The sequence below is a fragment of the Scophthalmus maximus genome, chromosome 3 (genome assembly GCF_022379125.1).
Source record: "Scophthalmus maximus strain ysfricsl-2021 chromosome 3, ASM2237912v1, whole genome shotgun sequence".
Classification (NCBI taxonomy): domain Eukaryota; kingdom Metazoa; phylum Chordata; class Actinopteri; order Pleuronectiformes; family Scophthalmidae; genus Scophthalmus; species Scophthalmus maximus.
This window is the reverse complement of record NC_061517.1, coordinates 6,296,383-6,308,434: the sequence shown is the minus strand read 5'-3', so window position 1 is coordinate 6,308,434 and position 12,052 is coordinate 6,296,383. Positions and strand designations below refer to the sequence as shown.

The 12,052-nt window shown below is 44.1% G+C and overlaps 1 protein-coding gene across 2 annotated transcripts; it reads right to left on the bottom strand.

The window, feature by feature from the left end:
* Positions 1-7,932: 7,932 nt before the first annotated feature.
* On the bottom strand, positions 7,933-11,474 carry rps21 (ribosomal protein S21). 2 transcript variants are annotated; one of them, XM_035644185.1, is made up of 6 exons: positions 11,385-11,474; positions 10,815-10,899; positions 10,393-10,456; positions 8,634-8,705; positions 8,356-8,411; positions 7,933-7,998 (listed from the first exon to the last, which is right to left on the bottom strand). In XM_035644185.1, the coding sequence occupies exons 2-6, from the start codon at positions 10,862-10,864 to the stop codon at positions 7,989-7,991; spliced, it is 252 nt and encodes an 83-aa protein (XP_035500078.1). In that variant the 5' UTR covers positions 10,865-10,899; positions 11,385-11,474; the 3' UTR covers positions 7,933-7,988. The 2 variants fall into 2 exon arrangements, with proteins under 2 accessions (XP_035500078.1, XP_035500079.1); XM_035644186.2 differs by having other exon boundaries at positions 11,296-11,390.
* Between the last annotated feature and the right edge of the window lie 578 nt (positions 11,475-12,052).

Below are 12,052 nucleotides of genomic sequence, written 5' to 3'. Positions count from 1 at the left end.
TCCTCCCGTACCTCACCTTCTCTTTCCCTTCCTTTCTTACCCAAACACCTTCCTTTACCTCTTTCTCCCATCACCCCATCTTAAAATGTATAATTCCTCAAAATCATTTTGTTTTCAAAATTTGGTCTTGTGAATATGACACTCCTGCAGTAGTCAAACAACAAATGGGAAATTAAACCACACACACACACACACAAACAAATAAAAAAGGTCAGACAGGTGCTCACACACGCACACACAGACACACAGACACACACACACACACACACACACACACGCACACACACACGCACACACACGCACACGCACACACACACACACACACACACACACACACACACAGCCAGGCTGCTGTTGACCAAGCACTGGTGGATTCAGTGTGTTTAAAACTTTGCGTCTGATCCGATTTCATTAAATAATCATAACTCAAGGTCCGTTTATAAAGCGTTTATAGGCTTTAATTTCCGAAGGCTTGCTCGACTTTTCCATGAGCTTTCAACCAATTTCTCACTGTCTTCACCAGTGGATGCGGTGTGCTCGGTTGAGGTTGATGCAGCTGTCGTCATGTGACCCATTGGTAGAACTTTGGTTGGCCCTTCTGTATGTGACCCAAGTTCCACACTAAGGTCACCGTACTGGGCAAACTTTTGTGTGCCGATGAAGACCATGAGATGCGGTCGAAAGACGACTCAAAGGCTTGTTTTGGGGTTTTTTTTTACTTTCCGTTTGCCAAAGATCTTCTTGGCGTACCAACAGTGTGCGATTGAGAGCATCTCCAGATTCACTTCTCCCACTTATTCTTCTTCTGCGCTCATAATCCGCTCATCTCGCTCTTTCTGTCCCTCCGTAATCTCGTCTCTCTCCCTGGGAGCTGTCACACCATCCCACACAGACTTATGTCCTCCTCCTCCTCCTCCTCCTGCTGCTGCTGCTGCTGCTTCTGTCCGTCAGTGTGGGACTCAATGTAAGTGCGTGAGAGACTGACACAGAGAGAGAGAGAGAGAGAGAGACACTCGGTGTGTCCACTCTCGACCCAACACACTCCTAAACTCTGAGTCTTTCTCATCGCTGAAGAAAGAAAAGGTTCCGTCTTCAGTTGAATCCTCCAGGGAGCGGCCGTCATCCCCCTGAATACGTTTCCTCTCTTACTTCCTCTCTCTTTTAAAAAGAACAAGTGTTCGGCGAAGGCCTTTTGCCTCAGTCCGCACTCAGGACAAATGACATTTTGATAAACAGCTCTTGTGACGCACGCGCCGTCTCGTTTGGGGCCTTCTTCTTCTTCTTCCTCCAGTTAGGGAACAGGTCCTGGGGAACAGAGTCTGTAGGGTGCCGATGAAAAAGCCACACGTGCGTCAATAGGTGTTTGACGCACGTGTGGAGTCACGCGCTCATTTCAGTCACCTTTAAAGGGGCGGGAAGCGATTCTGAAGCAATACACGTTCTGTATAAATCAGAGAATATTTACTCACGGTCCGCCAGCTGTCGGTTCTGTGCGCTCGCCGAAAAAAGGATCCGGGTTTTTACGGGTCAGCCCCGGCCCTGTAAATCAAAACCAACCCCCCCCCCCTAAAAAAAATGGTGCAGAGAAATCACAACGACAACAACACAGAGAGGGACAAGCTCCCTGCAAAATCGCTCACTGCCCCTTTAAGTGAAATGTCTCGACTATTAAAGAGTAATTTGTGACACATAGTCATCGTTTGTGGAAACTTTAATCATCAAGTTTAGGTCAATTTGTATAGGTGTGGAAAATTAAAGGAGCCTAAAGTGTACGAGTGGAGATTTTTCATTTCAGGTTCGGTGCTCAGACTATGTTTGTGTTTCCGCCACTCCTCTAGGAAACACCTGAGCAGCTGCCCGTGTGTGCGTGCGCGCGTGTTTTCTCATGGACTCTGGAGCACTGCTATCTAATTAAGCCACAGGAACCACTCTAGAAGATGAAAGAGTTTCCCCACCACACACACACACACACACACACACACACACACACACACACACACACACACACACACACACACACACACACACACACACACACACACACACACACACAGAGCGCGATAACAGCTGCTCAGTCAAAGTGATATTTTCAGGCGTTTAAGTTTCAAAAGGATTTATTTTTCCAGAAACAAATCCCCTCACTGATGAACCTGCAGGGGGGGGGGGGGGGGGGGGGGGGGCGCACAAGACAGAAGACGGAAAGTTCAAATACCTCCATCTGGCAGGTGAAGTTGTTGCCTTGTTGCCGTGTTTGTGTTTGTCGGCACCGTCCAGAGTCCAGGATCCTCGCACATCCACTTCCTCTGTCGTCTGTCGAGCACATGCTGAACTCCGACCCTGCGGACCGCTGTCTGCCCGACACACACACACACACACACACACACACACGGGCCGGGGTCAGTGACCTCCGGTGGTTTACAGGAGTCTTGAAGGAGTGTGTTAATGCACCAGAGCTTCATTCGCTGACACACTAGAACATTCCTCGGGCTTGTTTGCACACTCACGGCTCAACACCGAGGACACTTCTGTGGTTACTGTCCTCTGCTCTGCGGCTGCGACTAAAGATCATTCACATCGTCGACGGAACTATCAACGCTTCTTTTCGATCAACCGGTTAATCTACGAGACGTCTTCTCATGTCTTCTTCTCCTGTTTTTTTTTACAACCAACAGTCCAAAACCCAAAGAGATTCAGTTTTGGATAAAAACAGAAATAAGCTTATTGCTGATTCATTTTCTAACTAATCATCTGAAGGTTCTTAAAAATATGCACCACCGCCTACAGAATAAGTTTTGAAAGGCAGGGAAACTTAGATACAGCAGCAGAGCTGGATAAAACGGGGAGAGACATTTTTCAATATTTCCTTCGAAAAGGAAAGAGATGCTGCGTTACCTCGGCATCGCAGACACTTTGGTTTGAAAGAGGACTTGTCGTTTCACCTCACTAATCCCCTCTTTCTTCTCCGCCTTTCTCCCTGAAGTCTGTATCTAATCTACTTCCTGGTTACCACGGAGACCAAAGGCGAAGTAAGGGATTGGTCACTTGTTGTCGTGGTAACTCCTAACTGCTCCATCAATGAACCCACTTACCTCCTGCTGGTCCCTACACACACACACACACACACACACACACACACACACAGACACACACACACGCACGCACACGCACGCACAAATGAAGAGGTTGAGAATTTTTCTGAAAAGAAAGTAAGAATGAAGGGGGAGGGAGGAAGAGAGAGAAGTGGGGGGGAGGAAGGAAGTATCCCATCAGCCACTGTGTTGTGTAACATGGTGTTTAGTTTGTCTTTGTCACAATTTATGGCACGAGTCGCGTCATATTTAAACAAACTTTAAATCAAAATCCATCAATCCACAGGTGTGGCACGTTCACACTTTAAAAAAAACCCATGTTCATCTTTAGCTTCTTCTATTAGGCTACATCCATACTCGGACGTTTCATTTGAAAACGCTGGAGCTGGCACTTTGTGACCGATGAGAGAACAAATCCGGGAGTGAATGCGGGCGACGGCATCGTCGTTTCCAAGCGTCTCCGCCTCTGCCCCGTCCACACCACAACGCAGGCCCCGAGTCCAACTTCTCTTGGACGGCAGGCGTGAGAGTAACAACAGGTCATGCGTTTTTTTTTTTAAAGGAAAACGTAGTACTGTGGACGTAGCCTTAAATGAACCATGTCACTCTTTACCAGGAGATTACTTTATCATGTGACTGGCCCACACAGTTCACGCGACTACTTGAGAATACGAAGAGGAAACAGCCCAAGGGCAACCATTTTAACTTGCCCTGAAGAAGGCCTCTATGGCTGAAACGCATAGGCACGGTTTGAATTGAAACAATCACAACTTCAGCAACTTTTTCTCCGTTTTTCCTCTCCACAGGCTTTGGTCTTGGAAAAGCTCAGTGTTCGAGAGTGAAGACAGCTCAAAACGGCAGGAACGTGTTTTTAAATTTGTTCATGTTTGTGGAGCTCATTCATTCATGTCTTCACCGTTTAGTGGACAGCTGACTCTTCTATCTAAATCCATCTGTCTGTGTGCCCACAGTCAAAACGTCCCTTAATGCTCTTATCATCATGTGCCCGCGCAGGCTTTCTCGTTTTGTCCCTCTCCCCGGCAGACATATATTCAGCACAATGCAGATGATAACAGTATTGAGTAAATATTGTCCGTCTATACGCCGGCATTCCGCAGATGCCCCAGCTCCCGTCCCGGGAATCAGATAGGACGCAAATGACACACACACACACACACAGTGCCGAGGGCGGATATGTTTGAAGTGCTGTGGGCCGGGGAGGGGATGTTTTGGGTTGAGAGACTAAAGCGCGTGTGTGTGTTTGTGTGTGTGTGTGTGTGTGTGAGGCAGGTACCTACATGCCCTTCTCTTTTGTCTCCCTCAGTGAAACACTTCAAACCCCACACTCTCCTGGTGGGGCCTCTCCCTCTCTCTTTTGCTCTTACTGCCTAGAACAGGATCGGGGCCTGAGGTCACCGATCAGCCTGGGGGTCGGTCGGTCGGTCGGTCCAACTGCCCATCCAACACTTTAGTGAACTGCAAGATATCTGGCACCTGATTCCTTTTTCTAGTGCTGACCTCAGAAACATAAACCAGAAAAAAAGATCCACTATTAAATTCACAGACCCGCTAATGCTCCACTGGGGATGAAACTTGTTTTTTTTATGGGCGACCATGTGACATTTTTGTAGCTTTTTTTTTTCGTTTTGTCAAACACGTTTGAATGGGAAACATATTTCTAATTCATTCAAAGCTCTTTAATACAAATTTAAAAAAACACTTTCAATTTTCCACCACTCTCATATTTGTCAAATTTAAATTCAGGGCTATGGGATGACTTTACCTAATTAACCACAGTTACTTAGTTAATTGTCTAATCTGCGCAAAAGAGAATCTCTAGTCATTCCTTACTTGTTTCCAGCCCGTTGTGATAAGCTGAGCTGACCGGCTGCAGCTTCGTGTGACATTAGAGGGGAAATCAGTCTTCTCATCTTAAAGTGACTAAGCACATTTTCAACAAAAGATTTAAACTTCGTGTAATTTTTTTAAATTTATTTTTTACAAAAATGTCATTAGTGATATTTTATTTCTGCAATGATCTGATATGTCTTCATAGTTTAGCTCTTTAGCAACATCATATACACAAGATGCAATGTCAACACGGGCACAAATGAGGATTCACCTGCGGCCCTTTTTCGTCCTTTCTCTCCATCCTGTGCGCTCTCCTTCCATTCTCTCCCTCCCTCTCTCACCCCCTTTCCCTCTCGCGGAACCTCGCAACCACTTTGAAGTCTGCTGGCGTCTGAGAGGGGACAAAGAGACACAAAGAGACACAAAGAGACGAGCCGGGCTGCTCCTGGGGACGGACAAAAGGGGGCGAGCGGGGGAGATGGGGAGATGGAGAGGGGAAGGCAAAGATCGAGAGTGAGAGACGAGGTCAGTGGACAAGCAGGTACTGGAGAGGAAGTAGCACGCGGAATACATTACTGATTTACTTTTCAAAGAACACGTAGTACTGCAAGTTGGGAGTTCACCTGTTCCCCCAAAACGCAGTCAGCTTTTTGTTCCAGCATCCGGTGGCCTTTGTGGGGAAGATAAAGGGGAAACCGGAGGTGTTGGTGTTCTGTTTTCAACGTGCAGCCTACCTACCACACTGCTCATGAAGAAGAACTGCTGAGAGAGAAACTGCTATACCGATGTATATATTGAAGAAAACTGATTAAACATATTCATAGGGATATATTGATACCCTGCTACAGACCTTATGGGCTCTACGTCCCTTGTTTGATGCCTGAAACACAGTGTTCTTTGTCTGCATGTGTGTGTGTGTGTGTGTGTGTGTGTGTGTTAAAGGTATGCAGGGGGCCAGGTGAGGGAGTTTGGGGGGGGGGGCTTCCATCCCTTTTTGTAAAGATCATTGTCTGGCGAGCTGAGACTCGCCGAGCGTTCCCTGCCACGGGCTGAGAAACGCCATACGTGTTAGACAGAGAGTTTGCTTCCAAAAAGCAGATGCGCTCTTTGCATGCTGTGTATTTGAATATGACAGACAGACAGACACACAGACACCAGACAAACACAAACACACAAACACACAGGTTTTGCCGCCACACGAGAGTTCTTCTCACGGTGAGGCGTCTAACGGCTAGTAATTTTCCCATGAACGGGAAGTGATGCAACCGAAGGCCTTAACTGCAGAGCACATTCACTGGACTCTGTCATTACACCTGAGAGAAAAGAGAGGGAAAGAGACTGCTCCGGCGGTGAGAAGAACGCTGCTGCCTGCATTTCTGAAAACCATTAGGTCATAATCGGGTGGTATGGGAACAACGCAGTAAAGCAGCAGTTATCGTTTAGGTTGTGCAAGGTTAAAGACGCCCTGAGACCGCTCTCACACCACTGGCCCATCGCCTCCACACTGTGTTTAGCGTAATGACCACTGGAACCCCGTCACCTTGCCCTGTTATTCACACCATGACCTCTGTTTCAATTACGCGTTCGTTCTTTGAAAGCCAGATGGTGCAGAAAGCAGGAAAAGGCCTGAAACTCGCCCTTCCTCCCAAGATCTTCAATAAACTCGCAACAAGAGACTGGCGGCGGTATTTCGCAACTGTCCAGTCTTCAATCAACAGAATCGGATTAAATCCCTGTTGTTTTTACTTCACATCTGTTTTACATTGACTGATTCATTATCCTGACTGATCACTGACATTCACCTGCGACATGGGTGGGTGCACAGTCCCAGATCATTGTGCTTGTTGCATCTGTATGTAGATAGCTAAAAAGACAAAACAACAAATACCCACTCACTCATTTCCAACCGTATGATAATCAGTGGACAAACACAATCACAGGCGTTCATTTTGTTGAGTTGTTTCAGTGTATCACTGGAGTACAGACTGATGTCTACAAAACTATATTCAAACTCCAACCGCATGTCAATGAAAGGACGTAGATGACTGTGAGGTCGCTGTTTCATAAAAATTTAAGTTAACAGCATCTAGCATTAACGTTTAAAAATAATCTTTTAAAAGAATATTGCCACAAACAGTTTATAAAGACGTAGAGGCACTGACATTGTAGTCCAGCTTTGGATTTCCATTTGGAAATAGGAGCAGGATTTTCAGGTTTTAAAGATAACCTGATTTCCTGTCCAATGCTGCCCTCTGCTGGTTAGAAAAAAACAATTGGAAAAAACAAAAAATGTTCAATTGTCCCTAATTGTTTAGATTCATTAAACATTAACTGAGCCAATGAAGTGACCTCTGACCTCAACAGCGGTTTAAAAAGATTCAACGCACTCAAAAATTTCTGAACCGGCACTTTCCGCATCTGAACCGGTTGACATTTTGTCCCGATGTCCATGTAATGTTTTAGTTATATAGCATATTATTTGTACTTGCCCTTAACAGTAAAGTAAAAAACACTTGTATCTATAGAGACAAATTGTTTGAATTGAATTACTCAGATAGATTCCCAAAGTATTTTTTTTTATATACATTGGCACTAAAAATTGAAATGCTTACTATATAATGTCCATCTTAACTCTGGTGACCTTTTTCCAGTTGCCATTTTGATATGAAATAGTGCGTAAACTAACTTTAAGTCACATCATTGACGGTTCTGTCCTCGTAACGAGACTTAATGTGGTTAGTATCACTTGCTTCCCTATAATTCTATGTCAAATTAGCTTGTATGAAAGGCTCTATTGGACACCTCAACCATTTTAAACCAAAAGTTACCAGTTTTTCCACCAGGGACGGCTGTTGAAACTTGATGACGTTCTGAAAATAAATACAGCCTCAAAGCTCAACACTAAAAGACAAACTGTTAACTGACAAACTCACTTTAAGGAACACGAAAACTTTGTGTTTCACAAGTTTAGGAATTACAAAGACAACTCAAGTTTTTTTTTTCTCCACCATTTTATTTTACAAAGTTCCCACAGCTCCAGCGGCACACTCAGAAGGTTCTGTAAAACGGAAAGAGGAAAAAGGGTTTCAGCTTCCAAATCAGACGTTAACACTTTTAAACTCTGCATTCCCAAACATAACTGAACTTGTCACACCTTTCTTCATCAAACACACAACCAGGATTTTAACTGCACGACTGATTCCCCACCAAAGAAAAAAAAAACGTATCTGCTAGAACTGATGTACTACATTAATATCACTGCACATGGGCTGACTTCAACTGCACTATAGTGATGGTGAAACATAGAGATAACAGAATATTTCTCATTATCCTCATCCATGGGTGCTATAAAGATATACACACAAAAGGTCAGGTAGGTAAGCTGTAGTTGTGAAACTTGAGACCAGGTTCTTACTTTGCAACAACGGTGTCATCCCTCGCCAGCCTCAGGATGGAGTCATCAGACTCGCCCTGTTGGGGGGAAAATAACATTAAATAAATCCGTGATGTCAACACGGGCCACGTTTTCAGTACAGAAACACACTGACAAAAGGCGTTTCCGCTGCAGACGGGGAATAATCTCCTTCACATTTCATCTGTAATTTGAACCTTTCACTGGGAGTCTCCAGGCAATAATAATCCTTCATGCCGTTTTCTGCGTTCGTGATAGCAGACATTCAAAGTTGGACTTACCATTCTGCGGATGGCGCCACAGATGGCGTAGGTCTTGAACTGACCGTTGAAGCGACCAGTCACCTTGTCAACCTGCAAAGGGCAGAGCACACGGGTAAGAAGTAAGAACAACAACAGTATAACACAAGAAAGGGTTTCAGCTAATTTAAGATGTTTTTGTTAATACTCAAGTTCTTTTTGTAAAAATGTAAATATATATGAATTCACTGACTTGGTTTCATAATAGAGTTTACATATTGCAAACCTACTGGTATTTTAAAAATACCATACCAGTGTTTTTTTCCAGGTGTAATGCAAAATAACAGTTTTAAACTCATGCTGTGCAGTTTGAGATTTCTGATTTATGCTTTTTATTCAGTGGTATGAACGTCATATTGTACATCACAGTGAACATTAGGTTATGATATGATCGATTACAGTTTGGTATTCGTGTAGACCTTTTAAACCTATTTGTAATTCAACTAAATTACCACACAACACTTTTGCCATATACAATAATTAATGTATGCATTAGATACATTGTGATGGATTTACACATGAAGTTTGCCATCTGATCCCATTACAAAAGCAGAATCAGTAGCTGCTTGTAAAAGTGGACAAATATACAGACAATATAAAAACACAGCAGTTTGTCAAGTCAAGTTAAAACGACCACAATCACCTGCTCCGCTTTCTCCCAACAATAACAGCATTTTGCCTTGAACATCTCACTGACTACGTTCACAGACAAACTGACAGTGCTCAGAGTCTTTGGGTCAAAACTGCTCGAGTCACTTTCCTCATTCCAGGTTCTGAGGCCCGAGCTACTCATGCAAATCATTACAACCAACACTGAGCCTTACTGTTGGTTTTGCAGTAGTTTTAGGCAGGACAGTGTATGCGTCAGCAAACTACTTCTAAAAAAGAAAACTTTAACGGCGTCAAATAAAGGGTAACATTTAATATGACCAAGACTGAAGTACTCAAACAGGAAACCCCTTTCTGCATAGACTTCGAATTTAAAGCAATAACCATCTTTGGGAGGCCTAATCACCAGTAAAAAAAAATTGACAGGAATAAAGGCCGATTTTCCAGAACAGTGAATACATGATTTGACTTAAAAGGGAAAAGTGAATGTCAACTTCTTTGGTTTTTGGATATTTCACCTTAAAACTTATTGGCGTGATGGCACGACCTACTCATGCTACTTCTGCCCGCACAAAAAAATTCACAGTCATGTGACAGAAAAAATATCACTAATGGTGAAAAGAGCAGGGATTTCTTTATTTTGACAAGATATCAAGGTGGAACTGTTACCGACAGCGCCTACAGAGTTTTGTCTTCCCGGCTAATAGTCGAGTCCAGAAGCATAAGTACCAATCGTTACTACTGGTCCACACTGCAAAGCAGCCTCTGGGTTTTCAAACTAGAACAACAGCTGTAGCATTCATAAACGTCTCTGTTGTAGGAACTCGGGAGTACGGTGGATGACGTGTGACGTGTGCAATTGAAACAACAGTAGTGTGATTGTGGTCAAAGAGTCGGAGCAAGTTCGCTTCACCCAATTGAGAAAAAAGTTCTATAATAATAATCAAGATTACTGTCAATTAAGTTAAAATTCAGCAGCATGTACAAACCTTGTGTACTTCATTAGCATTACTGGATATAATGAATGTGAATTTTAAACAAAACATGAGCAACGGGGGATCAATCTCGAAACACTGGTGCACGCTCACGCGTTTCTGTTCAGATAAACGTTAATTTTTAATTTTTCTTGTACCTCAGCAATGTTGATCTGGATGGAGGCATGGTCCTTGGCTCCAATGATTCTGTTGCTAGCAGAGCTGCAATACACACGTACAGTATTACTGACACATCGTTAAAAAAAAAATCGAAATTCATTGCAGGGATTGTGCAGGGGTCATCGTTACGAGAGTGGGATCCAGGTAAAAAGCACTTTTTGGCACCACGCCGTTTTCTATCCAACATTACGACCGTTGACAGTGTAAAAATGATATATGCGTCTGAGACTTGACAATACTTGTTACACACAATCACAATGGATCGTCTTTGGAAGGTGTCAGTGGTCCGAGTTTACAGCTGAGCCTCGAGACCAACGGAACTTTTTAAAACTCTTTCAAGAGATGAGTGACGTTTCCCCGGACCACAGGTCGGATCTGGTCCGACGACGGAGGCACTCACCATTTGCGGGGGACGTAGAGGTCCACAAATTCACCAGCGTCGTTCTGCATCTTTGAACAGGATGTCGCGGCGGTCGCCTACAAATCTGAAAAGAGGTTTGGGAAAATCAAAATTTTACTCCCAGAGCGTCAACGCTTCGTCCCTGCAAGCTAGCTTGTTAGCTAGCTAGCTAGCTAACAACATGGGGCTAACACGCAAGCTAGCCCACGTTATGATGACGCGAGGTTCACGTTGGGTTCCTAAAAGTGGTCGAAACTTAGGCGCAGCACACAATTAACAACATCAATATACAAAATACTGCGACTTCTCCGCAATGTGACCGACACGGTGTTAGCCGGCTAGCATCCGTTAGCATTAGGAGCGCGCATCACGGCCGCATGTGGCTGCGCGCACACACACTCGACCCATTTCTGGTGTTTATACACATTTCCCGCGATAACCAGCACCGACGCACACATCGCCGGCCGCACAGTCACATTACCTCGGAGAAATCTCAGAGAAAGTGCGGCTGTGTGGTGATATTTGATCAATGCAAGCGCGCGGAGACGAGAGCTCGACAGAAAAACCCACCGTGTACGACAAATGGCCGACAAGAAAAGGAAGAGTCGTTGACCCGGAAGCGAAAATATCTCTGCCCGGAGGTTTTGTGTCGCCACCTGCTGGACGGAAACGTGAACTACGAGAAGTGGTCAAAAGTATGTAGACGTAGTTCTACAGTCTGCAGGGGTCGTTTTTCATGTGAGGGACACGAGTTTCAGTTAAAGGAAATGTTAATGGTCACATTTCAAACACTGTCTTTGTACAAACACCACGTCTGGACCATGGTCTCTGCAGAAACTATAACTTTATTCATACAGCCCTTTCCAAAGCAAAGATACAGAGAGCTCGCCGTGGTTACAGAAGGAACAGTTAGACATTTCAAATACAATAAAACAAAACCAAATGGAGTTTTGAACACCTCAAATATAACATAAAAACAGCAACAACAAGATTGGGGGAAAAAACCCAAAAGGACAAAATAAGACTGGAAACAAAAACAGAGTACTATCAATCAAAATTATCGACCAATTATCTTTCTATTTTATTTTTTTTAAAGATATTTTTTTGAAGTGATTTAAAAGGTGTCATTGCAAGTCTCTGAGCTTTGACCTCATCCCCATCAAACACATTTTGGGCACCAACCATTCAAAACAGGAAAGATCCCAGGGGGAATAGTTGTGATGCTGTGGCTCAGGAGA